General features: G+C 52.1%; 1 protein-coding gene across 9 annotated transcripts; it reads right to left on the bottom strand.

Moving 5' to 3' along the window:
• Positions 1–27,380, bottom strand: MPP2 (MAGUK p55 scaffold protein 2). Of its 9 annotated transcripts, none has more exons than XM_072939240.1 (13): positions 27,296–27,380; positions 24,639–24,702; positions 19,642–19,760; positions 7,662–7,814; positions 7,392–7,547; positions 6,821–7,048; positions 5,878–6,009; positions 5,662–5,767; positions 5,512–5,580; positions 5,124–5,285; positions 4,269–4,471; positions 3,776–3,904; positions 1–2,571 (listed from the first exon to the last, which is right to left on the bottom strand). In XM_072939240.1, the coding sequence occupies exons 2-13, from the start codon at positions 24,667–24,669 to the stop codon at positions 2,395–2,397; spliced, it is 1,665 nt and encodes a 554-aa protein (XP_072795341.1). In that variant the 5' UTR covers positions 24,670–24,702; positions 27,296–27,380; the 3' UTR covers positions 1–2,394. The 9 variants fall into 9 exon arrangements, with proteins under 9 accessions (XP_072795341.1, XP_006217495.1, XP_072795339.1 ...); XM_006217433.4 differs by having other exon boundaries at positions 7,398–7,547; XM_072939238.1 differs by lacking the exon at positions 27,296–27,380 and adding an exon at positions 26,958–27,187.

Below are 27,380 nucleotides of genomic sequence, written 5' to 3'. Positions count from 1 at the left end.
TTCGCTTTCACGTTTAATCAAAGGAAAAGAAAACCAGTCAGAGATAAAGCTCAAGATTGGATGGCTGAGGGAGGGGAGGAGGGAAGGACAGCTGGGCTGGGACTGGGTGTGGACAGAGGGGTAGGGAGGGTCTTCACTATCCTGTAGTCCCTCAATAGAAGCGTCCACATTGGGAGGAGGGAGGATAGAGTCCCAGGGCTAACGCAGTAGGCACATACACCCGTTCCAACCTAGCCCTGGTCCCTGGAGTGGGGCTGAGGCAGAGGAGGTAGGATGCTGTTCAGAGAGGGATGGAGACAGGAAAGGAGGGGCCCAGCCCTGCCCCCCAGGCATCACCCAAGGTGGAAGTGCCAGGACAGCATCTGGAGATTCACGATGAAAGGCTAGGTGCCAGCTCCCCAGTGAGGGGCCCAGCCTCCACTCCCATCAAGGACAGTCATCTACTCAGGGCGCTTTGGAAGTTAACCAAGGAGGAGGGCACAGCTGCCTCTACTTCCAGGTCTCCCAGGTGAGGCTCAGGGGATGGACAAAGTACATGATAGCCAGGATCAGGCCAGCAGGATACCCCATTTTCCTACCACTCCAAGACCCTTGGGCTGAGGCTGAGGGTAAAGCAAGGGAGAGCTGAATGGAGGATAAATTAGAAGAATCTTGACTAAAGGGAACAGAAGAGCATAAAGATGACTGCATAGTGGATGCAGAGCTATGCAAATGAGATGGGAGTAGGCTTGACCTTTACACCTCATTTGCATATCCTAGGCAAATGCAAATGAGATCCTTAATATAATAAATATATTTCTAACTTTGTAATAAATATTCTGTTTCTTCTCTCTCCCCTTCCCTAGGAAATGGGCACACAGTGGTTCAGGGGCCAGCATGAGCTGACACTGCAGCGAAGACAGATTAGACACTCCAAAGAACTGGGGAGCACAAAGGCTGGGAGTGGGGGCACTGGGGGGGTCCCCTACAAGGACAGGTTCACGCTGGGAAGGGTCACAGAGAAGGATGAGGGATGAGGTGCTGGGGGAAGTCGAGGACAGCATTCTTTTCTTAAAAGAGATTCTCCTATTTTACACAATTGCCCTCCCCAAGGACTGGGGGGTGGCATTTAGGGTTGGGGGACAACAAGTGGGTGGAAGGAAGACATCAGGGAGGGCCAAGCCTCTGGAATAAGGGTCTCATGAGAAATGGGGGCTGATGGGGGACCCAAAGAAGGGGCCCCCAAAAGTGACCTCCAAAGCAAAACAACCCTTTGCTTCCCCCTCCAAAGAGCCTGACACACACACCAGTGGCAGAAACACAGACCAGGCATCGCAGCATGCAGAACCGTGAACTGCAGAGACTACAGTGTGGATGGCACCCCCTGGAGTTGTGTGAGGAGCCTGCTGGAGCACAAAAGGCCTTCTCTAAGCCCATGCCCCATGGCCCGGTCCTCACCTTTCCTCAGCCCCCCAGGCAGCCCTCATGCGAGTGAACCATCTGGACCTGGGCAGAGAGACCAACATGGACAAGGACCACGGACAGGGAGCCCAGATCCATCCCCCACCACAGGCCACAGTGGGCGGGAGCTCTCCCATCAGAAGCCGCAGGCTCCCTGTCACAGGACTCAGCCTCCAGCCCACCTGGCCTGGGCTGAGCGTTCTCCCTGTGCCAGACTTGCCCTGCGGGGAACAGAGCTGGCCTGTGGGGGCACATTGGAGAAGTCTGTGGAGAGACTTCGGCAGTGAAAAGCTGTGGATGAAGGAAAGACAGGGCAGCATTGCTGGTGGGACCCAGCCCCGTTCTGAGGGGGCCGAGATGGCACCGCTCCCCGGCTGTTGCAACAGCTGGTGCTCTGGCTCCTCCAGCCTTCAGGATGGCACCAGGCTGGCACCACCGATCAGGCCTGCCTGGCTGCCAGGGGCCTATGTGCTCCCCTGGCCACAGGGAACCAGCCTAAGGCCTGCTCTCAGGCCCAGGGGCGAGAAGTGGGAGGAGCCCAGGAATGGGGTGGGTGTGGCCAGTCCAGAGGAGAAAAAGTGGCTGGAGAGAGGTGGCGGCGGCAGTGGACCTATAGACCACATGGTCCCAAAGCAGCTTCTCTCTTCTCTGGACTGAACACTAAGGAGTGACTCTGACACACTCCTGGGCACAGCTTGGTCCTTGGAGAGGGACATCTGGTGGCCAATGGACATTGGGGGTGGGCAGCACCTGGGCACACAGGTACCCCACGAACACCCACCTCCCTGGCAGTGAACACCTCTGTGCTGAAGCCAGACTGAGGGCCATTACTCAGGGAGAGCCAGAGTGCCAGGGATGCGAGCTGAGGTTCAGGGCTGGGGTCACGGTTGGGAAGGGGATGGAGTCAGGGTTCTGGGTCACAGCCCAGAGGGGGCGAGGTCCAGGTGAACAGGCTCAGTACACCCAGCTGACGGGCACCCACTGGGGCTCCGTGCGCAGCTTCTCCATGGCAGCCTGGAGCTCACGGAAGGTCCTCTCCAGGTTGCTGTTGACCAGGCTGAGGTCAAAGTAGTGCCCGTAGCCCCTCTGGATACGGCTGCTCTCCTCCACTGTCCGTCTCAGGTCCGCCTCCTGCCAGCACAAGGGGCCCTCCCGCCCATCAGTGTCTCCCAGTCACCCCCAACATCAGGGGCTCCCATAGCCTGCCCCATCTAGCCCCCTCCTCAAAACCCAAAGTAACAGGCACAGACCCCCTCCCCGCATGCCCCAGGGCAGCTCCCCTAGAACCAGACAGAATAGGAAGGAAGGAAGGAAAGAACTGCTAGGAAGTGCCCAGCATGGCACTAAACACTCTGCAACCCCCATAATCTTCACTGCAATGCAGTTAAACAGGACTAATCCCCATTCACAACAGAGAAAACTGAGCTATAAAGAGGCCACACAGCCAGCCAATGACTGAACAAGGTGTGCCTGGCCCAAAAGCCAGCACTCCCTCCAGTCTGACTGGGCCCCCTTACCGGGGCAGCCTGAGGCCAGGCCAGGTCCTAGCGCCACCCACAAGGGCCCGAAGCAACCCCTACCCCAGACCCAGTCCCAGGCGGTGGAGCAGGGGTGGGAAGGGAATTTGAAAACTGACTTAAACAAGCTAAGGTGGGAGCTCTAGAACTGGCACAGCTGTGTCCCAGTGTCCCCAGTAAGCCTTGCTTGCAGCCAGGGGGACTTGCAGCAGTGGAGAGCCCAGCCCAGACCTCTCTGGGGCCTGAGCAGTGCTAAGCTGCAGTACCAGGCATGGCCAGCAGAGGGACCCCTGAGTTCAGAACGCTGAAAACCCTACATCTGCTGGGGAAAGCGGCTCCATGAGGTCCCTGGGGAGAAGGCGGTGCCCTGGAGTAGTATAACACCTGACTTGAAGGCTCTCCTCCCTGCACTGTCTCCTCCCTGATGCTAACAGGTCCCTCCAGCCAGACTTCCAGCCTCTGGCTTCCCTCCCTTCAGCCCTTCCCCCAGCTGTAAAACAGCCCACCTCTGCCCACAGATCTCCCACTGGCCCTCTGGGCTCCCCCTGGGTGAGCACTCTGTCCCTGCAGAGTGGACTCAGCAGGGGGCCTGGCAGAAGCTCCTGTCCCCAGACTAGCTGTGTCCCTGACCCTACACTTCACTCCCTCGTTCAGACCTCCATTTCCACACCTATGAAGTGGAAATCACAAATCCTACCGCACTGGTACCTTGGGTGGGCACCTCTGTCCTTCCCAACACCACCCTCTCCTCTTCATCAGCTTTAGCAGGCCCCCTTGACAGCCACTGGACCCCACCACCACACCTCAGAGGCCCTCACCGTGAGCTGCTTGGTAGACACCCCACTCTCCAGCGCCGCCCGGTTCATGGCCCGCAGAGTCTCAAAGTCAGGGGCCTCAATGAACACCACATAAGGGACAAACTCGGCTGTTCTCAGCACCTTCACTGCCTGCAGAAGAGGAGGGTGCAGAGTATATCTCCACATACATCAGGGGTGATGGGAGTGAGGATAGGTACCTGGGAATAGATGAGAATGTGGTACCTGGGGTCTGGGACATGAGTCCTGGGGATGAATGGTAGAACAGCTGGGAGGGGGCTGGGGATGGGGGGACTGGAGGGAACTAGAGGAGTAGGGGATCCAGGAGGCTGAGAAACAGGTTCTAGGTGGGCTGGGTCCCCAGCAGCAGTTGAGGGGATATATGGGGAGGGGGCGGGAGACAAGTGCCTGGAAATGTATAGGGAAATACTAGGGGCCAAGTAGAGTACCCAGAGAGGATGCTGAGCAGTCTGGGGAGGAACCGTCCAGGCAGTACCTGGGGGTTGACATCCAGCACACACACCCGGCCAGCAGCGACCACACCCCGGATGGAGTCGATCCGTGTGCCATACAGGTTGCCCTCGTATTCACCATGTTCCAGGTACCGCCCGGCACGGATGTCGGCCTCCATCTCCGCACGGGACACAAAGCTATAACCCTGGCCTTCCCGTTCTGAGTCCTTGGGCCTCCGGGACGTGTCTAGGGGGAAGGAGGGGCCCAATGGGCACAGGCAGACCACACCACCTCAGACACACATGCATGAGCCTCATGCATGCCAAGCAGCCCTGCTGTCTTCCCACACACCTTGCCCTCACCCTCACCACTGGCACCCACAGACTTGAGAGGTCCATATTGAGAGGATCTTCAGAGATCACTGCTCCAACCCAGTGCTCACAGATGGCAGGCTGAAGCCCAGAGAGGGCCATGTGCAGCCCAAAGCCACACAGCAAGGCCAAGTAGACCTGGGGTCAGCACTCGAGTTCCTGCCTCTAGGAGCCAGGAGCTTTCACACCCAGCTGGTTCTGTCACTAAGAAGCCCTGTCTTTCACAAGGTCACACACAGCTCATAGCCCTGTTTCACATGAGTTCCCAGCTGGGCTTTTAGCAAGTGAAACCTGAGAGACGGAAAGGCAAAGCTAGCCCAGCCCCCCTGCTTCATGGGACACCTCTTCCAGCCCTCCTCGGCCTGCAGTTCCGTAACCCACCCATAGAGGGCGCACACCCCGCATCTCACACCCAAAGGTACCACAACCTGGGGCCCACAGATGCCCATCCAGTGGCCTCAGCCCTGGCCCCTAGGGCAGCCCCGTGCTTTCTGACTCCCACCCGGCAGGGCCCAGCTCCCACTCACAGGGCACCGTGGTGCCGTAGCGATCCGGATCCCACATGATGAGTTTGTTCTTCAGGCTTCGCCGGCCCACACCCTGAGCCCCGATCAGCACCAGGGTTTTCCGGCGGAAGGGGGGCATACGGGCCACCTCCTCATAGATGAGCAATTCATGGCGGTCAAACTCTGGACACAGGAAGATGGCGCTGCTCATCAGGTGGAGGGGAGAGGGTGGGGCTGGGTTCTCAGGGAGGTCAAGGATAAGAGCGCTGGGGCCAATGGTAGCAGGGAGAAACCAGGTAGGGCTTAGGGACAAGACAGGCAGCATCAGAACCAGGAGGTGCACAGGTCATTGGTAGGGGAGGGAAGAGGCATCGAGGAGGACAAGGGGAAGTGGGACCTCAATACCCACCTGCGTTCTTGGTGGTCAAATACATCATTCGCTTCTTTTTCTTTCCTGAAAGGCTGCCACATAGGGTCCCTGGCCATAAGGAGATGGGCGAGTGAGGCCAGGCAGGGCTGAGCCAGATCCCAGGTTGGGGGTCTGGTGGGAGAAACATACCTGAAGTGGGTGTCAGCTCCAGATCCCGCTTGACAAAGGCTTTCCGCTTCTCCTCCAGCAGCTGGCTGGGGATGAGCCCAGCGCTGCCCCCTTCTACGTGGCACGCCTGAAATGCACATGGGGCAAAGATCTGCCTGAGTGAGGGAAGCCTCCCCCGAGCCCTCACCTCCCCATCATACCATATCTAAAGAGGCTGCGCAGTCACCCAGGGCTCACCTGCCACCAGTTGGCGTCGTCCTGGTTTACAATCTGTAGCAAGTCCCCAGCACTGAAGTGCAGGCCGGCTTCCTTGCAGGGGATGAGGCTGTCTCGGGCAGGATCATAATCAAAGTGGCATTTCACAAATACCTAGGCCGGTGATTCGGTGAAGGGTCAAAGAAAGAAGCAGGGGAAGGCTGGAGGGGACAGTGCCCTCTCCCATTGCTACCCTCACCCCCCAGAGTAGGGGGTGGGAGTGTCACACAGTCCACCCTCTGCCCCCACCCCTCATAAAGATGAAAGAGATCCTGGTACTGCCCATCTAAATGAGTGATTCCCACAGGTCCGCCTGGCCCCCTCCCTGGTACTAGCCTCCCTTTGCATCGGGAACAAAAGACTCAGAGGGATAGGGGATCTGCTCAGGCCTGGGGCCCAGGCCTCACCCGCCGAGAAGACAGGATCACCTGGTAAAGGACATGACCCTGGCACCTAATGCAAGATCCCTCTGTTTCCGCTACACCCTCTGCTGGGAGAGGGCTCTGGCAAAAAGGCTGGAGAGCCAGTAGGAGAGGCGGGCAGAGCAGCCAGACATCCACAATCCACCAACCAGGAGGCAGCTGTATATGACACGTGGCAACAGACTCTGCGCCCCTACACTTATAGACCGCTGCACAGGGTGCAGGCACTCGTACACTCGTGTACGCCGAGCTTAGATGTGAGTATGCCCCTTCCACATGCGCACGAGGGCCCAAGACGATGGAAAATACGCGAGAAGGCGTTCACCTCACGCAGAGGCCAGTAGATGGCTGGGTCGGTGGGCCAGGTCCCGCCCCCATAGTGCTTTGACCACACTGGTTGGAGAGGAGGGGCTCCCACACCGAGGCCTGTGACCCTGGCCGCTGGGAGGCTCGGTCACCCCTAAGGCCTTGTGCTGAGTGAGGGGCTTGGTGGAGGGGCCCACCTGGCGGGGCAGATGGGGCTCCTGGTAGCTGGGCAGGATCTTGAGGATGACGCTGCCGCTGGCGCTGCGCAGGAGCTCCTGCAGGGCGCGGGGGTCGCTGCCCACCGGCTGCCCGTTCACCTCCTTGATGATGTCGCCCACATGTAGTAGGCCTTGTTGAGCCACCATGCCACCGTGCAGAATGCGTGCGATCACCAACTCACCGCCTTCCACGCGGAAAGTCACGCCCTGGGGGACGGAGGGCGGGTATGATGAGGCCCCAACTGCTCCAAGTCAGAATCTTCAAATGGGTCTCTTAGGAGCCCCTCCATTCCTGTCCCCACCCTTCCACCCCCATCCTCACAGCGACCTTCTCTGCCATCCTCCGCCCAAATTCTTCACTTACAGTTGTACTACTGGCTGGAAAATAGGCAGAATGGGGAGTCAGTGTCCACGGTCTCTAATGCGCATGCGCCCGACAGCGGGCAGGGATGATTCCCACCTTCATCTTCGGCCTCTCCTGACCAGATTTGATCCCTGCTAGCTAGTCTCCATCCCGCCTCCCGATTCCACCTCTGGCGCTGCACCGCACCCTCACCAGATGCTCTCCAGCCGTCTTGCGGATGCCCACCATGCGCACCGCGTCGGGAGGCACAGGCTGGTTGCTGAACGTGGGGTCCAGGCCAGGGCTGGGGGGTGGCGTCTCATAGGTCTTTGAAGCCACAGAGTCGTGAGTCTCCAGGAGGGACTGAGGAGGTCGGGGTAAGAGGAGAGACCATGGGGCAGTGCCATGAGGCCGCTTCCCATCCCAGCTCTAACTTCCTGCCTACCCCTCCCCCAGGAACCCGGGAGGGGACCAAACCTGGAAGTGGGGCTCCTGGAGGATGCGGGCCAGCTCGGCCGCGGTGCTGCTCTGCTCAGCCAGCTGCGCCAGGTCCCGAAGGATCTCCTGTACCAGCTCCAGGTTGTTGTCCCGCACAGCCTCCAGCTTCGTCTCCTCCAGCCGCTCATGAGCCTGGGGGTGGGGGTGGAACAGGTGAGGCCTGATGCTTCCCCAAGGGCCCTGGGGTACCAAACAGTGCCCCCCACCAGCTCCCAGGCATCTTCCCACCCTCAAATCCTGACCTGAGACCCCAGCCACAGCACTGCTCCAGGTAGCAGCCTCAGACCCTCCCTCACTCAGACACAAGCACATTCTCACGTGTGCACACACACCTTGCTTTCTCCTTTCTCCCCAAAATGGTAATGGGGACCCAGTTTAGGGAAGAGAGAATCTAAAGGATAAACCTTCATTCCCACCTCTTGCCACAGAGGGCCAGTAAAATTATCAAACTGTCCCCAGCCCCAGGATCCTATAAGCATCTGAGTTCAAGGATGGCTTCTTCTACCCATGATCTGGGCTGGGTGGGATCTTGGACACCCTGTAGCCCAGGATGAGGAAGCCAGGGAGGTGCAGTAGCTTGCCCAAGGTCCCAGGGGCTCCAACTTGAGTCTCCAAGCCTTGAGCCTAGTGATTCCAGTGAGGAAGGGGACAAGAAATCAGTATATGGTACCAGGGGAGGGCCCTGCACCTACTTGTTGCTCTACTGACTCTGGGCTCCGTGACAAGTTTCTCTGAAAAGGCAAAAGGAAGCCTTCACCAGTGACCAGCCCAGAGGGGAGAATTATGTTAAATGGGTCGGGAAGAAAGGAGTCCCATATCAGGGATATACATGGAGACTTTTTTCCTTCTGAATCATTTTAAAGATAGTTGCAGACACAAAGTACTTTGCCCAAAATACTTCAGCCTGCATCTCCTAAGAACAAACAGATCTCCTGCATAAACTACAATACCATGATCACGTGCAAGAGATTCAACATTGACACCTTGATATAATGTTACCTAATAGACAGTCCATGTTCATGTTCACTATTGTCCCCAAAGTAGTCTCTATGGCTTTTATTTTTCTGATCCACACTCTAATCTAGATCACATGTTACATTTGGTTGTCAGAGCTTTCTGTTCTCCTTTAATCTGGAACAGACCCCAGTGACTTTTAGTCTTTCAGGACATTTTTAAAGAGCCCAGGTCAGTCGTCTGTAGAGTGGCCCACAACTGAATTTATCTGATGTTTCCTCACGTTTAGACTCAGGTTAGTCATGGTGGCAAGAGTTCTACCTGAGTGATCTTGTGATTTTCCTACACTTTCAGACCATGCGACTATTCTGTTCCCAAACAATCATCCACTAATGGATTTAGTATCAATTTATGGTCTTTGCCTGAATCAATGATTATATTGAGGATTGCAAAATCATCATTATCTAACCCCATCACTCCTATATGTATTAGTTGGCATTCTACCATAAGAAAGAACTCTTTCTTTTTCCCTCCCACTCCTCCTCCCTCTCCCTGTATCATCCATCACTATGGATTTTTTTTCTCAGTGTGTTCTAATCCATCATCATCACTATCCTCACTGGCTCAATTTATCCCAGATTTGTCTAGGGGAGCCCCAAGCACACCTTTGACATGTTCTCATCAGTCCTTGAACACCTTCTTCTTCTACCACAAGCTTACCTGGTACTTTCCCAACCTTGTACTTTTCCAGAATCAGCAATTTCTCCAAGGAACCCCATTTCCTTTTGGCGGGGAATGGTGTTTAGAAACCAAGATATGGACACTCAGTTCTCATTGATTCCAGGGTGTTGTTTCTTTAGTAGACATTAGTCGGTACTGATAGTTCTGATTAAAATCAAAATCTACAAGATTTTCCTTATCTTCTCTCATTCCATATTTGTATCTCCCTTCTCCTTCGATGAGAACTTTTTCCCAAGAACATTAACGGATTTACTTATTTGTTCTGTCCTTCAATATTCAAAAAAGTTTCAGAATTGATAAACCACTACTACCTATCACAACCCTACTGAGTAAAAACATCAAGATTTATCTGCATTCTTTTCATCTCAGAGTAGTCTAAAAGAACTTATAGCATTAACAGAAATGTTCTATATCTGCACTGTCTAATACAATAGCCATTAACCACATATAGCTAGTGAGAAATGTGACTAATACAACTGAGGAACTGAATTTTAAATTTTATGCCAGCATTTTAGTTTAAGCATTTTAATTTTAATTTAAGTAAAGTATTTAAATAAACACACATATGTGGCTAGTGGCTACTACATTAAACAGTGCAGCCTCAGTATATAACCCACTTAGGTATAGGTATGCAGTCAGAATACTGTGAGCAAAGGTAACTTGAATTAATTCCTTTTTCATAGGAGTCTGCTAACAATTTGATATATGGATAGATCCACTTATCCACACTTAATTTCAGGATTTGCTTTTTTCATTCTTTTTAATTTTATCTTATTTTTTGAATATGTACAACATTCGCATGGTTCAAGTTTTAAATCTATATAAAAAGTAAACTCAAAGAAATCTCATTTCCATCCTCACTCCTTCTAACCCATTCACACCCATACTCTAGAGGTAATCATTTTCATTAGTTTCCGGTTTATTCTATCTGTTTCTTTTCACAAATGTAAGTAAATATTTCCCTTTCTTACTTGCATAAAAGTGGAACATTAGATACACTCTTGATACTTTGGGGCTTTTTGTTTGTTTGTTTGTTTAATTGGTTTGGTTTGTTGTTTGGCTTTTTATTTAACAATATGCCCTGGAAATCACTCTCTGCTACTATGTAGAGATTTTCCTTTATTATTGTTATTTTTTAATCACTGCATTTGAGTGATTGTGTGACTGGAGTATCATAATTTATTCAATCAGTCTCCATGGGTATTTTGGTTGTTTCTGATATCTTACTACTGCAAATAAAGCTGCAGTGAATAACCTTGGCATAGCTGTTCTATATCTGTAAAGAGGATCTTTCACATCAATTCCTAGAAGTCTTACTGGGTCAAGCAGTAAATACTTTTGTGGTTTCGTTAGATATTGACAAACTCCCCTCCATGGGGTGTGTGCCAGTTTGCCCTCCCACCAGCATTGGATGAGAAGCTTTCTTAAAGCCTTGCTACCACAGTGCGTGATCAAACCTTTGAACGTCTGCCAATCACATGGATGAGAAATGATCTCAGTGGGGCTTAATTTACATTTTGCTTATTATGAGTGAAGCTGAGCATCTCTTCGTATGTTTAAAGGCCATCTGTGTATCTTTTTCTGTAAACTGTCTGTTCATGTCTTTTGCCAATTTTTCTATCAGATCTTGTTTTTTTCTTTTTCTCACTTTTTTAAACATTCTCTGTTAGGAAGATAAGCCCTTTATCTATGATATCTCTTGCAAATATTTTCCCTGTTTGTCATTTATCTTTTGACTCTGCTTATGGGCTTTGGGTTTTGGTTTGTTTTTTTTTTTTGTCAATGCAAAAAATATATATTTAAGTTGGTTTTAGCACCAAAATATTTCTTTTTATAGGGCTTCCTTTTTATTATTATAATTAACTTGCCTTGGTGTGTTCTCATTCCTGAATGTTTCCAAATACATTCCCCTTCCAACTGATTGTTGACTGACTAGAATTCCAAGGAAATGGATTTAATCATAATTATTTAAGCCTATATATTTGAAATAAATGTCCCAAGAAATCTTAAAATATATATATTTAATGTAGTTAAATTTATTAATATTTTAATCATCTGAATTTTGATGCATAGTGTTTAAAAAAGGCTTTACTTACACACAGATCTATGTTTTCTTCTAGGATGTGTATGGTTTATTTTTTCACATTTAGATCTCTAAGCTGTTTGGAAGTTAATTCTGATGTATGGTGTGAGGTATGGATCTACTTTAATATCTTTCCAAACGACTATCCAGGTGTCCCAATACCATTTAATAAAAATTTGTAAGAAGATGATTGCTAAATTTTCTTCATGTGATAATGGTAGTATGATTAGTTTTTTAAGAATTTTTCATCTTTTAGCTATACATATTGAAATACAGATTAAATTATGTCTGAGATTTGCTTCAAAATGATTCAGGAAAAAGGGAAGGAGGGTGGAGGTATGGATACAACAAGATTGTTCATGAGTTGTTAAATGTTGAAGTGGGGCAGTGGATGATGGGGTTCAGGAAACATTTTTTAAAATTTCCATCACAGAAAGTTTTTCAAGCCTATGAAATGGGGAGATTTTAATAACATTTCACAAGGATTCTCTGAGGATTTGCTGAGATGGAGACAGTGCCTGGTACACAGCAGGTACTCAATAAAGGCTAGCTTCTTCTTCTGTCCCCTCTTCCCCAAACAGGCCAGGGAAACAGCCTCCTACATGGGAGGCATATTGGCCCCACTGTCACTTAAATCATCCTCTGCTAGTGGGGCAGCATTTCAGACAGACTCCAACAGCCTGGCTGAGCAAAGCATTCCTGCTGGGGAAACAGACAATCGAAGGAGAAAAGGAGCAGTACTCAGAGATCCCTTATGCCTTGATGACCCTCAGAAGCCAGAGGGCAGAGACATGCCCCAGAAGGTTCCACCAAACCCTAAGTGATCTTCAGTCATTAAGTTCAGCACAGCCCACAGAGTGTCCCTGGCTCCATGTTACCAGTGTCCAGACAATGCTGAGAGCCCAGGGCCCCAGGAACTGTGTTTCAAGAATGAAGGAAGGCGCTCAGGCCTGCAACCATCTCACCATGGTGGCCCTGGCCAGGCTCTTAAAGGTTATCGGGAGCTAGCTCTGGCCCAGGTGATGTGAGCAGCATGGACGTTGCCCATTTTAGCTTTAGCATATTCTGCTCCACGGATGAGGAGGATATGTTTCTCTAGGAGCCCTCACCTCACCAAGCAGAAAGCCAGTGTGTCTCCCAAGCCTCCCATCTTTGACTTAATGACCCCTGGCTGATCCATTCCTCCTCCTGTGGCCGCCCCTGGACGTCTTACCCACAGATACGGGAGCACCGCTCTCCATGCTCAACTTCATGGCCCAGAGGAAATTTTAAACACTTGATCACTCTAATACAAAAGAAACACTACAGCAGGCTGATCCAAACAGCTGATTAACCAATACTGAGAACACGCACCATGTATCACAATTTGCAACACACTTTTCTGGGACTTTGGAAACTCAGAATTACATTAATTATGTCCTTGGCTCGTGATATGTTCTCATCATTGGTTTGTGCATGGTTTCCTTTTAGTGAGTTGATATTAAGCTAGATACTTTTGTAATACTATAACAAGGACCTAAGAACCCACCACTTAAACCATAAATGAAGATCTTGACCACATCCTACATCTAATCACATGCCCTACCCTCCTATCAACCCACCTCTCCCACTCAGAAACCACCATCTTGAATCCTTGTGTTCATCTCGCCCTGGCTTCTCATTTTACATACTTTTAGTGTACCTATATGTATTCAACATATTCTTATAATAAATATTGTTTTTAGTTATTTTTAACCTTTTAAAAGAGAGAATTATGGGAGAGGTAGGTATATATAGTTCAGTGGTAGAACGTGTACTCAGCATGCATGAAGTCCTGGGTTCAATCCCCAGTATCTCCATTAAAAAAAAAGAAAGAAAGAAAAAGTGAATTATGATACATACAATCTACAATCCCTGGAGGACTTCTTTCACTTAATTTTTTTTCCTGTATATACATATATATATATATATATATATTTCTTTTTTTTTTTTTTTTACTGATGTATAGTCAGTTTACAATGTTTTGTCAGTTTCTGGTATACAGCATAATGTTTCAGTCATACCCAGTTACTATTTTTCACTCACCAATTTTTGCTAAGATTCATTCTTATTTTTCATATTATTAACTAAAAGTGATTAAATAAAAACATACTTCACTGAATATTATTTTTCACTTATTGTTATTTTGCTATGATTCATTCTTTTTTCCCATATCACATTAGTTCAGTTATTTTAATTGATGTATTATTTTCCATCATGTGACTATACCATATTTTGTTCATCTCCTGGAGAGGCATCTGGGTCATTTCAGGCTATTTTTCCATTGTGAACGGTGCTACTGTGAACATTCTGGTCTGCATCTCCTGGTGCTCATGTGAGAGTTTCTCCCAGGAGCAGAATTGCTGGGCTGTGGGGTATATGCATGTTTAATGGTAAAATAACACACTCAAAAGACATCATTCCACTTAAATGTCACGATGACCCTGTGACATTAATAGTATTAAGGCCATTTTTACATTATAGTATCTGAGGTTCAAATGGGTAAAATGAATTCCTTAACAGCACACGGCTCACCGGTGTAGGGTGAGGGACTCCAGCTGAAGTTTCCTGAGTGTCCCCACAGCCGTGGTGTCACTATCCAGGCACCTCTTTTTAGAAAGCATGGTCTTGTACAGCACACATTGCAGTATCAGAGGCACAAGGCCTCACAACCAGGAGAGTGGTTTTGAATTTCAGGGGTAATCATTTGTTTAATTCTGCTCTGAAAAAATCATCCTTAGCCTAGCAGGGGCTCAAGCTCATTATAGACCAGAAACTTGGGCCAGGTTCCCAGCTGGCTAATGGTAGAGCCAGCACTCCAGCCCACATCGGCCAGCTCCCGGTCCAGAGCTGCACACAGTCTGCAAAGGCAGAAATGCCATACAGCCATTTCTTCGAAAAGCTTTTCCCTCTGCCTTCCCTCTCCAACCTCTCTGATCTTGGCAAGAGACAGAGAATTCTCATTTGAAGCCCAGGCTCATAATTAAATAGTTCAAAATCTGAAAGAAGTCCAGGGAGTGGTGAGCCAGAAGGTGAAGAGACTCTTCAGTCTGGGTTTGGCCACATGATTTGCTTTGGCCAATGGGACAATAGCAAACGTGATGCCAGCAGAGGCTTGAATGCCTGGGACTGGGGACTTGTCTTCCATTGCCGCTGAGACCACTATGGGAGACAACCTGGGCCACCCTCCTAGAGGATGAGAGACTACACCATTCAGGACCCTGTAGCCTTCCCCACTGAGACACCAGATGTGTAAGTGAGGCCATTCTAGACCACCCAGTCTCAACTGAGCAAGCCCAGGCCAGAGAAACCATTCAACCAAACCACAAAATCATGAGACATAAATCACAGTTGTTTTAAGCCACTTTGATGTGGGGTGGTTTGTTACACAGCAAAAGCACTGGGCTCCCCACTGTAGCCTTTGCTTGTCATGTCCCCAGTCAGAGTCTTCATCTTAGTGATCCTCCTGGCCCCTCATTCTTCTAAGGCCCTGCCTTGCTTTGCCAGCTCTCTCACCCCAGCCTCACCATAGGACTGGAGTCTGCCCTATGAACTCCAGTCCAGTGGCCAAGACTACACTAAAACAACTCTTTATGGTTTAAAAAGCACTTCCACACACATGACCTCCCCATCTCCTGACCATGAATCTGAGAGATAGGCATCATTATCCCCATTTCTCAGAAGAAATGACTGAAGCTCAGAGAGGTTGTCAGACAAACTAAAATCACACAGCTGGCCAGTGACTCTTCTGACTCCAAACCATGTGCTTTTTTTCTTCTTCATCTCAGGTGGATTAGGTCTCCTGACTGGCAGATGCCCTAACTGGTAACAGTTTATCTAAATTTCTGAATGTCATCTGCCTTTGATTCCTCACCAAGGCCTTGCCGGTTGTGGGAACACCTGCTACTGGATGCATGTCAGCCCTCCCAGATGCCACCTGCCAGGGCTGCCACCTGCCGTCTGCAGCCCCCCTCTGCATTTCTGATCAGCCTGCCAGATTTGATTTCCTTCAGAGCCTGTAACTCTCTGGGTTTGTCGCCTCAGGCCCTGCTCCTCCCTGGTCCCAGATCTATCCAGCACAGCCCCTCCCATCTGTCTGCCGCATCCCAGGGGAGGAGAGTCAAGCTCACATTATGAGGCAAGGGAAGGAAGTGAACAGCTACCACACACAGTTCCAACTGGACTCTGCTCCTGGGGATTTTGGGGCCACCAAGTTTTTGTAGCTGGATCTTTGATCAAAGTACTTTGTCTATTAGATAAATGTATCTGTGTATACATAATCATTAAAATGGGAGAGAAGGAGTAAGAAGTAGGTCCCGTTGTCCAAAATAAGTCATGTAGTCAAGCCCAGATTGAAGAGGAGAGAGAGAAACAAAGTTGCATTGCAACGGGTCACACATACTGGGACGGGAGGGATTTCTACTGAGCTCACGAAGGCCTTTATGGAGATTCACTTCCTGACTGTTGAAGGAGAGAAGTCACCGGGATCCCTTAGCCCATGAGCCTCTTACAGGGGTCTAGAACTAGTGCCTGATGCTTGGTGAGCATGCAATAGGTATCTGTTGAATAGATGATGGGTGACTGAATGACTGAGAGAATAACAGAACCATGCAGCCAGCAATCCCATCTTTGGAGAACTGTCAAATGGGTCTGATGAGGCCACCAGAGAGGAATGCCACTGGGGGTGAGGAGATCATGTTTTGGAGGGAGCTGGCCAGAGGACTTCCTAACCCTGAGGTTCTGCATGCTGAGAGCCCCTCCCTATTTCACTGGCTGTCCCACTATAGAAGCAATAGCTAGAGTGACTCAGAGATGATGTGGTTCAGTAAATCCACCTGTGAAATCAGATTTGGAAGGTTACAGAAGTTGAGGTTCAAAATGGGCATATTCAGCAATTCCAGTACGAAGTGTCCACCCTGGACAAACTCCCACACGTGCAGAAGCAGATGGATACAAGGATGTTCACTGCAGCACCGTCCTTAATAGAGGCAAATCAGCAACAAGGTACCTGTCTCCCAGTAGGGGAACCAGTAAATGAATACATGGGCTCTATTCATATACTGGAAAATCACGCAACAGTTCAAATGAATCTATACCTATACATATGTCAATAACTACATTAACTTCTATGAACTAGAAATTGCCCAAACCTAAGCTGCTTACACTATCATTTCCATTATGTAAAGTTTAAATACACATATAACAGGGGCATATTGTTTACATCTGAATACATCTGTATTCAGGGGAACATCTAGGGGAATGGCATCGATCAGCTCAAGCCAGTGGTCACCTGTGGGCAGGGAAAGCACTGGAAATGAGGAAAAGAGGGGAGGCATTAACTGTATTGTGCTTTTTATTTCTTAAAAAGAAAGAGCAATAACGAAAGCAAACATGGCAGGCAAGACATCCTGGAGGTGGGCATTCAGAGGTCTGTCATGTGCTTTTCTACACTCTCCTGTATTCATTCATTCAACAAATATTCAGTGAACACCTACTGCATGCCAGGCACTGTTCTGAGCTCTGGGGACCCAGTAGTGAATCAAGCAGACATCCTGTCCTCAAGGAGATCATGTTCTCTATGTCTGAAACATGCATATTTCCTTTTTAAATACAGGAATCCAATCCTTGACCACCAGAGAAGCAATCTGCCTTTCTCCAGTCTCCTCCAATCTGCTCAGTTTTCTCTTCCTCAGAACCTCCCACTATCGACCCACTCACACCTTTCATCTTCCATCTTTTTTTCCTTTTTCCTTTTTATTTTTTAATCAGTCTTTTTTTGAAAAGGAAGAGGTAATTAGGTTTTTGTTCATTTTATTTATTTATTTTAATGGAGGTATTGGGGATTGAACCCAGGAACCTAAGCATGCTCTCTGCCACTGAGCTATACCCTCTCCTTCTCATCTTTCATCGTTAACAAGCTCTCTCGGTCTTAAGCCATTCCACAGATAAAAACACGACCGAGCTGTGTCCCTGGGACACAGGATCCTCTGTAGCAGTGGGGCCTGGTCCCCTTCCACTCCCCATGCCAGGGAGGGCCACAGCTGTCCTGTGACAGAGTCCCCACCTTCACCCTGCAGAAGACGCACTGCCTGGCTGTACCACCCACCCCCTCCTCCCCATCACTGTCATTGCTGACTTCCTGGTCACCCCACCACTGTTCACTGTAGACCCTGTGACTGCCTCAGTCTTCTCCCCACCCCAGCGCCCGTGTGGACACCCTATCTCACACCCAAGCCTTCTATCCCTAGACTTCTTCAACATCGATGACCTCCGTGTCCACTGCAGTCACACTCTAGATTGTCATGTCACCCCCCAGGACTGTCCTCCTTGGATGTCTTTCACTTCCCATCTCCCTCTCTGACCTGGCCCACTTTCTCTTCCAGCTCTATACTCTCTCCCCAAACACTGTGACCCCAGAGAGCCTCCAGGCCTTCACCTCCATTTTCCCCCTGCCCCTCTGTCTCCTCCTGGCCGCTCTCCCCTCCCCTCCAGCCTGGGCTCCAGAGGTGATGCTCTGAGCCACTCTCACCTGTCTCTGCGTATCAGCCTTCCATAGCCCCCATCTAGTGCAAGCCCTGGACCAAAGCCACCCTCTGTTCCTCTGGACTGAGTCACCCCCACTCTGGGGAATCAGGCACCTGCTGCAGATGGTCCAGGTCCCTGTCGATCCTGCTCCCTGGCTTTAGTGGGTTCTCTCTCCTCTTCAGTGATTAGTTGAAACTTCACTTCCCAATCTCACTTCCCACCCTTGCCGCACGCAACTCCTGATTCCTAATTCCCAGCAGAAGACTGCCCACATCCCCTGAGAAATCTGAGCAATCAGCATAGTTCCCTGCAACTCCCAGCCTTGCCTCCAACATACGTCCATTCTTACCTCCTCTCCTCCCCCTCAGCAGACAGGTCACCCCCTCCCCTCATCCATCCTCATGCATCCTTGTCTCAACTGAAGGGGGCAACAGCCTCATACTTCCCCTGTGCAGAATCCCAGGTGCCTTGCTACCCCCAACCCTTACCTTCCATACCCAAAGACCAAGGACTGCCAATTTACTTCCTAAATATTTCTTTTATCCTTCCCTCCCTCAAGTCCTGTTACCAGAGGTCCAGTTCAGGGCCATCCCCAATGGTGGTATCTCCAACTCCAGCCATGACCCCCTAACCATCTTCCATGCAGCTGCCAGAGGGATGCTCTCAAAACACCCATGTGCCATCATCCCTCTGCTTCTTAAACCCCACGAAAGGCTCCATGTTGCTCACGGGACATCACAGGATAATGCCCAAGCCCCAGGCACAGTCCCCAGTGCCCTTCACTGGCTGCCAACATCTCCACAGTTCACACTCCTGTCTCACACCTGAAGCTCCAGCCTCACACCAACACTTACAGTCCCTGTATACTTCTGGCTCTTTCTCTCACCTCTGTTTCTGCTCAGGCTCTTCCTCTGGCCCAGAATACCTTCCCCCTCCTCCTCTTTCTTCAGGACTCAGCTCAAGTGGTCCTTCCTCCAGGAAGTTTTCCCTGTGCACCCTGGGCTGGGTAAGACATCTGTCTTTTACACTGGCAAAACGCCTAGTGAGTCTGCCTCTGTCACTGCCGTTACCAAATTTTTTTTTTTTGGTTTTTTGTTGTTTTTTTTCGGTGGGGTGGGGTCAGGTTTATTTACTTTTTTTTAATGGAGGTACTTGGGGATTGAACCCAGGACCTCATGCATGCTAGGCACGTACTCTACCACTGAGCTATACCCTCCTCTCCACCAATTTGTTTTATAACTTTCTCGTTTAGTGAGTCTCCTCTCCCTGACCTGAGATGTGGCAGGTGACTTTAAGCAGATTTTTATACAAATGCCCAAAAAGCAGAAAGATAAGCAGGATGGACTCTGGAGATTCCAAAACACAGGTGTGCTTAGCCCCAATCAATCATACCTTCTACAAGCTAGCAGTCACCAAACGCCCATCCACATAGGCATGTCCACATGCTCACCAGTCAGGCATGAGGGCCCCCCTACCTGCAGTGGCTCAGATTCATCACCTGGACATGGATGTGCATGCATACCCCCTTTCAGGGGTCTCCGGTACCACATGCCCCATATCTAGGGCCCCCTGTGACTAACATCTTACCCCTCACGATGTCTCCCATGCACCTGGGCATGCCTCCCTGGAGCACCATACCTTGGCCAGGGATCTCACTATGGGACTTTCCATAATGCCTCGAAGGAAGATCAAGTCCAGTTCTGCTGCCCCTGTGGCATTGGGGAGGGATCCCAGGTTGTCCAGGACTTGCTGCATGGCTGGAGGGAAGGAGCAGACAGTGAGACACCCGGGTGCCAGCTGAGCTCAGGAGACCAAAACACACCAGGGCAACCCTGCCCTTCCTACCAAACACCCAACAGACAACAGCCCCTCCCCAGCAGCACAGCATGAGCACTCCAGGCTCTTGAATCCTCACGGAAGTGGAAGTGGAAGAGGGGCCCTAGTGGGGGAGGAGCAATTTCCTTGGCCTGCTCTTAGGCCCTAGGTAATGCCAGCCTGGGCAGGAGGGAGGCTCCCGGAGGCAGGAAGTGGAGGTGGGGGGAGAGGAGAAAGGGAAGTAGTATCAGGTTCCAGGTTCTGCCCTAAACCAGAGAACCTCAGGCTCTTCATTCAACCTCTGGATGGGCTGAAGCCCCAGGACTCCACCACCTGCACCTAGATGGCTCAGGGATGAGAGAGACGGTCCTTGGAGCATGTCCCTGAGTGCAGACCTGGAGTCAAGTAGGAAGCCATGCAGGAGGTCAGGGTTTACGCAGCATCCGGTACCAGATGTGCCACTAATCTCAGTGTGAGTTTGCACAAGTCACTGTCCCTCACAGGCCTCAGACTTTCCTTCCTGTAAAATGGGTGGACTGGACTGGATGGTATCTCCAGACACTTCACCTCTGACAGACAATGATTGAGAAATGAATACAGATCATAGGAAGTCAAGGCTGAGTTCCAGGACACTGGCAGGAGCTGGGGGAACAGGCACCCTGGGGCCTGGGATGGCTGTGAGCACCCAAGGGCAGAGGTCCGACCAAGTCATCTCAGGGATCAGCAAACCCTCGGCCTTGGATGAGACATAAACTTGGGTATGAAAACACCTGAATTTGGGCCACTGCTGAGATCTGAGGTGGGGGCTGTTCACCCAGAACAGAGGTGGGAGCTCCCAGATGTGGTAGGTTCTGGGGGAAGTAAGGGAGAAGCAGAGTGTGCCCAGCTGGGGGCAGAGATGGGCAGAGGGTATCATTACTCTGTCACCCTGCCACCCACGCTTACATCTGCGTAACAGCATCCAAACGGGGAGGAGGAGGGGTGGATACAGCCCCTAGTACCTCTCACTACTCTTGGCAGTGCCCTCTTCTTCCAGGAAGGAATGGGGATGGGGAGGAGGAGGCACTCAAACGAGCTGGCAAACACCGTTCAGGGACTCCTGGCCTCCCATCCTCTTCCTCCTCATCCTCCCCACCTTCTCCAGAAGATCCAAGCCTGCTCTCCAGACCCCTCCAGCTCAGGCCTGGGCTTGGCATTGGTCAGAGACCTGCAAGACCCTTAGTGGACTCAGAAAGAAGCCAGGGCAGGGACTCTTCCCCGCTCTGCCAGGGTCCCCTGGGATCCACCCTCCCTAGTCATCCTCACCTACAGATTCCCCAGCCTGCCAGCCATGAGGAGCGCTGAGCCAGGGCAGTTGGTACCCTCAGCCCAAGCGAGCACTCCGGGGGGCCGTGACCCTAGACCCTTAGGCTCCCAGGGGCCCGCTCCTAGGGCACTCCCTCCAGATGCCCCAAACCCCGCAGGGCCAGCTTACCCGCACCCCTCAGCCCCAGCCTCTCCGTCCTGCCTTTACCTACCTTCCCTTCGAAGCTCAGTTTCCTCAGAGGAGCCCAGGGATATACCCTCCAAGGAGGCCCCGCTGCCTGGGCTGCCCGCCATGACTGCCCCCCACCCGGCCAGGGGCTCCCGGAGTAGCTTCCACGCCGCTACCGCCTTCCCAGCCAGAGGAGGGCAGCGCTGGAGGAGGCGGGACTCGTGGAGCGCCCTCTGCAGGAACAGCCAATAGCAAGGCTCAGTCGCCCTGACCACCTTGCTGATTGGCCAAAACCCCGACTGGAGCCGACAGGGAGGGGGAGGTAAGAGGGCTGGGGAGGGGGCGATGGGAGAATCCCCGTCCCACGGGAGGCCAGATCCCCCCGTTTTAGTACCTACCAGTGGGAGTGGGGAGGAAGGCGGCTGAGAGAAGGTTTGCAGGGGCAGAGGGGTGGGGACTTAAGCTCAAAGAGCCTCCTCTCCCAGCCCACCTGTGGGAAACCCAAGGTGGGTGGGGACTTGACCCCATCTTGTTCCTGCCGCCTCTTCTGGAAGTCCCTTCTCTATTACACCTCATGCCAAGTCCTCTTCTTGCCCTCAGACCTCTCCTCTCAGCCCCCTCTCGAGGACCAGTTTCCTTTACAATGACCCCCTCAGGATCAAAGGAAGCCCCCAAGAATGACTCTCAGTCCTTTGCCAGGAGGCAGTGGCGCCACTTTGGCACAAGGCAAACACTCTCAAGCCCCAGCTACCAGCCATGAGGGGGTGGCGGGGAGGAGGGGAGGGGGTTAGCACCACTGTGGGCAGAGAAGGGCACCCCGAGCCCTCTGACTTCACATCTCAGCAGCATACTCTCCCTCCCCCATCTCCCTTGGAGAAGGGGGTGATGCCTGCTGGCAAATCAGGCCTCTTGAGATTGGGGCAGGGCAAAGGTGAGGGCATATTCACCAACAGAGACTAGGGTGGGCAGGAGGGGAGGACTTGAAAGTTACCCCAGCCCAGAGCCGCCATTCCTCTGGGACCCTGTACCTCTGAGACCACCACTAGGCACTGCATCTGCCACCAGACAGCTATTCCCTGAGGAGTGGCACCAGGTCACAGCACACCCCTGGTTGCCATGGCAGCAGGCAGGATTACACACTAGGACATTAACTCAGACATTTAAAGGGACAGCTCCACCTGAAAGCTGGACCTCCCAGGCTTGATTCAAAGAAAGGAGGAACCAGGTGTTGGGGGATGAGAGGGCATGGCTGCATGTCTGGAGTCTGGGGGCAAGTTCTCTAAACTCTCAGCGCACACCACACACTTATCTCCAGACCATCCCAAACCCTCAGGAAAAGGACCCCTCCACCTTACTAGAAACAGAGTTGAGGGTCTCTCTCCAAGAGGAATACACCCACACTATCTCCCTCCCTTCATAATGATCATGGCCATATTGACCTATGGCTAAGGGTGGAATGACCCTGCTAGCTTCACTCCGAAGAGCCCAAGGCAGGGATTCTGGAAGGGAGAAGAGAAAGGGGGCCAGACCTGACCTCAGAGGCAGGGACGCAGCTGTTTCTCTACCAGGCCTGTGGGAAGTGTAATGACCACCAAATGAGAAGGGGCAGAGCCCAGAATTAGATTTTTGAGGCCAAGAGCCAGTGCAGCCTTGGGGCAGGCACAGTGGGCCGCTTGAAAGAAAGACAAGACTTCAAGCCTTTGAGCCTCACATCACCTCTTTACCGAAGAGGAAACACAGGCTCCAAGAGGTTAAGCAGCTTGCTCCTGTCCTTCTTCCTTTGGATATGAGAAGGCAGAGCAGCACTGCACCCAGAGTAGCTGCTGCCCCAGGAGTCCTCAGAGGAAACAGGCCCCCCCACACACACACCCCTGGGCTCCAATCCCTCCCATGTCCCCTACCCCACCCCACCCCACCCAGGCCCATCAAGTGGCCTGCAGCAGGGAAGCCAAATTGCTGGGCCTTCTCCCTCTGCACCCCTGCCAGGCACTATTAATGGGTTTACTGGGCAGCCCCAGATTGAAAGGCCTTTAATCACAGGCTCAGGGATGGGCTTAATTAACCCCTAAGCAGCTTACAGAGGGGCTCAGGCAGGCTGGAGCAGGGGATGGGGACTGAGCCCTCCAAGGCTATAGAAGCCAGGGGCATTGGTACAATCCCTCCACTTCATGGGGAAGAGGCCTCTCCTGGGGGACAAGGGTGTCACACTCACAGCAGCCTTCACTCTCCTGGTTCAGTTTCTCAGAGGGGAGGAACAGGGGAGTCAATCTAACCAAATTAGGAGGCGCCCTGGCAGGGGAAAATTCAGATAAATCAGAGTAAAACCAGAGCAGTTTGCAGTTGTTAGGGTCTTTAGAGAGTGTCTAGCACGGGGCACTTCTCCTGGTGGGTCCCTGGATGCATTCAAGGGGGCCCCTGCATTCCTGGAGTAGAACGCAGATTTTGTGTATAGAAGAATTTGTCTATGATGAGGACCCTTGGCTTTCATCAGATTCTCAAAGGGATCCAGGAATATACAAGTTCAAAACCCCGGTCTTGTCCCATCACCTCCTCTTACAGATGAGGAAACCTAGGTACTAAAAGGGAAGTCACTGATTCAAGGTCACAGGTTAAGGAGGTAACAACAACTTGGCAGCACAGCATAATAACTGTGGATATTCCTAACAGTAACGGGCTGTCCCTGTCATAGCCTTAGAGTTTCACATCAACCTCTACAGAAGAAGAGCCGAAGGCTACAAGAATTTAAGCAGCTTGGTCCTCAGGCTTCCTAGTTTGTCTGGGTGACAGAAAAGCCCTAAAACTCCCTTGCCCTTAAACCTCTTACAGAACCAACTCAAGGCTTCCAGACCTAGCATCTTTCACACACACACAGCTTCCTGTGTCCCAGCACACACACACCCATCTTAGCATATGCTGGTCCACCACACCTATCTGGTGGGCACTGCCCCGTGGACTTCTCAGACCCAGGCTGTGCTGCTGCAGTCCCTCTGCCCCCAAACCATCCTCCAAAGCCCAGCTCCTAGAGACCACTTCTCTAACCAGCCTGATTCGGTGCCATTGCCCTCCAGCAATAGTGCAGACCATCTCCAGAACATGCATCCCCTGCCTTCCATGGAGGTGAGTTGTGCTGTGTCTCCAGCCCCACCCTGGGGCAGGTGCAGCAGGGCGATAGAAGCTGCCTGAGGAATGGCTGAGCACCCTGGGTGGAGCAGCTGGGGGTTGGGGGGAGGCAGTTTGTTCTTACTGGGAGCTGTGGGAGTGCCTGACTGCTGCTCCCCACCCTTAAGTCCCTGCCTGGCGCCCTCTGAACTACTGATAGAAACTGACATCTTCACCCGCTTCTTACCAGTCTCAGAGTTGGTGGCAGCAACCGGCATGGTGAGGTCAGCAAGGGCTCTGAAATGGCTCTCCTAGAGGAGGGGAGAGAGAATGTTGAGGAGGCACAAAGGCAAAGAAATGGGGAAGGAATTAAGAAGGGCCTCACCCTCCTGATCAGCCAACATGGTAGTGGAGAGGGCATTGCCCTGATATTAAATAATCCCAGAGTCCTGGGAGGCAGGAAGAGCAGATATCACATTCCCCTTTCTCCAAAGAGGAGGAGACAGAGGATCAGAGAGGTTAGTTAATTTGTCCAAGGTCACAAAGCTAATTTAAAAAGCTGCAACGAAAACTCAGGTTTTATGACTCCATAAAAAAATGTTTCTGCCTACTATCTGGCTTTGTTTTTGAGAGAGAGGGTGGGAGAAGTCCAGAATTTGAGCCAAAAGCAGGAAAGATGGGTGTTCCCAGATTTTAAGCTCCATGGGCCCTGAGGTCAAGAATCACATCTGTTTTACTTTGCCTCTGGATCCTAGACCTAGCACAGTATAGGCACTCCACAGACGTCTGTGCATCTGTCTGACAGAAGGGATGTACTACCTCCCCAAGGCCTCTCTTGCTTCCTTTCTCCTCTGCCTCTTCTTAGCCCAGAGTCTAGACAAGGAGAGCAGGGGGCTGCGGGCAGAAGCAGCCGTGGTGTTTACAGCCTCAGTTCCCATCGCAGGGCATCCCCAAGCTGAGGTTGGCTCCCCCATTCTCCAGGGGAGGGTGCAGGGGGGTAGTGCACTACCCTTTCTCCCTTTGCCTTCCTGGGCCTGTGCTGCTGGAGAAAACCCTAATTCCCGGTTGCTATGGCAACAGGAGGCGGTGGCTCACAGCAGGGGTGGGGGAGTAGAGGGAAGTAGCTGGCAGTGCCCAGTTTAGGACTGAACGTTACTGGGCCCTGTGGGTGGAGGAGCCACAACATCACCTTCCCCCTCAAAATGTCCCTAGAGGGACCACTACCTGATTTTAATAAAATTTTCTCCACTCCCATCACCCTCCCAGGCCTGAGCTGGTCATCCCAGTTCAGGTAGCAGAAATTACAAAGGTGGAAGGATGGCTCCCCTTCCTCCTGGATCTGCCTCTGAGCACAAGGGGAAAACGAGCTTTCAGGGAGAGGAAGGGCACCCACTGTTAGGCTAGCACCCAGGCTGGGAGCAATACTCAGGATCCACTGTGCCAGCCAGTGCCCCCGGCGCCAACCCCTGCTGTCCCTATTCCTAGAGAGCATCAAGGAGGGATCCCTTCCTTCCCCTTCCCAGGTCTCGACGACCTGGAACCTGGAACCCTCTCCTGGCTGGCGCTGCTCTCCCGGACAGTTACTGGCAAAGAGGACTCCAGACGTCCTCTTTCCTCGAGGGAGGAAGGTGGGAAAAGGCAGGGAGGATCTTGTCCCCAGAAGTGCCCAGCCTGCTTGGGTTTTCTCCCTGGGGAGTGGGTTCCGACGGCATCGGCTAGCTCTGCCCCACCCCCATCCAAGCCTCCGAGAGGGCGGGGTCCGGCTGTGCCCACAGGAGAACAGCAGTACCAGGCAAGCCAGCTTGGCTCCGGGCCAAGGTCCGGAGCTCAGGCATCTGGAAACCCGTAACTCGGCTTCTAAAAGCCTGGACCCGGGTGCTCTCTCACCACTACCTCCAGGCTATCCTCATTCCCTAGGGTCAGTAGACCATGCGGACCCACCGGGAAAGGGGGAGGTTTCCTCCAAGCTCCGTCAATACACGCACAAAGAGATGCAGAGGAGAAAGGTCTGTCAAAGGCGCTTTGAAGACCGACAGGCCATGGGAAGGGGTAGACAGATTGAGAGATGGGGGTCTAGTGGCTGGGCGGACTTGCACGCACAGATAATCAGATCGCCCCCGCCCCAAAAGCCCAGCATTAACAGGCTGGGCGCTAGGACCTGGGAGGAGGGGGGTGTGTTGCGAGCCATCAAAGAAGGCTCTTTGCGTGCGCGCAAGCCGGAGACCAGGGGATGAGGTCACTGAATAACTGCACCCCCCACCCCGCCTCCGCCCCCGCCCCTATCCCCACTCTCTCCTCTCTTAGTTGACCTAACTTTCTGACCCTGGCTCCCCGCTCCTAGTACCGATACCTTCCCAGGTCTCCAGACACCTATTCCTAGCCCCAGACCCCGACCCGCCCCCTCTACAGCCTGGGAGGAGGAAGCAGCAGCTCATTCCCTTCCCAGGACCCCCTCCCAGGAAAGACTGAGGCTTTTGCCTCCCAAGGTGGCCGGGGAGTCACGGGGACCCACACAACCTCTGTCTTGCGCCCCAACTCCCGGAAGAGCTAACAGCGCGGTTCTTACGTAATGCCTGGCTCCGAAGTCCCCAATATCCGCACAGACCCTGGAGAGGCCGCGCGGACACCCGGGCCCCGCACAGCTCACCAGCTCTGTGCCTGATGTCACTTTGGAGCTCTCACTGCGGGGGCGGGGACCGGCGTCAATGGACAGCAATGTTTGGTCTCTCTCAAGGAGCATCGGAGAAAGGGGGGTGGGTGCGGGAGGTGGAGAGCGAGGTGACGGGCCAGAGGGAAGAGGCTAGGGGAGATGGAACGCAGAAAAAGGACACCAAGTACGGTGCCCGGACGAAGAGGAGAAAGGGCCCTGGGGTGGGTGCGGCCCGGGGGCCGGGGGACGCCTACCTGCGCCCCGGGAGGCCCCTGGTTCGCTGTGGCTCCAGCGCAGCCCGGCGCTCCGCGTTTATTGCTTGTCAATCGCTATCCCGGC

The sequence above is a fragment of the Vicugna pacos genome, chromosome 16 (genome assembly GCF_048564905.1).
Source record: "Vicugna pacos chromosome 16, VicPac4, whole genome shotgun sequence".
NCBI classification, from domain to species: Eukaryota; Metazoa; Chordata; class Mammalia; order Artiodactyla; family Camelidae; genus Vicugna; species Vicugna pacos.
This window is presented reverse-complemented; position numbering and strand designations above follow the sequence as displayed.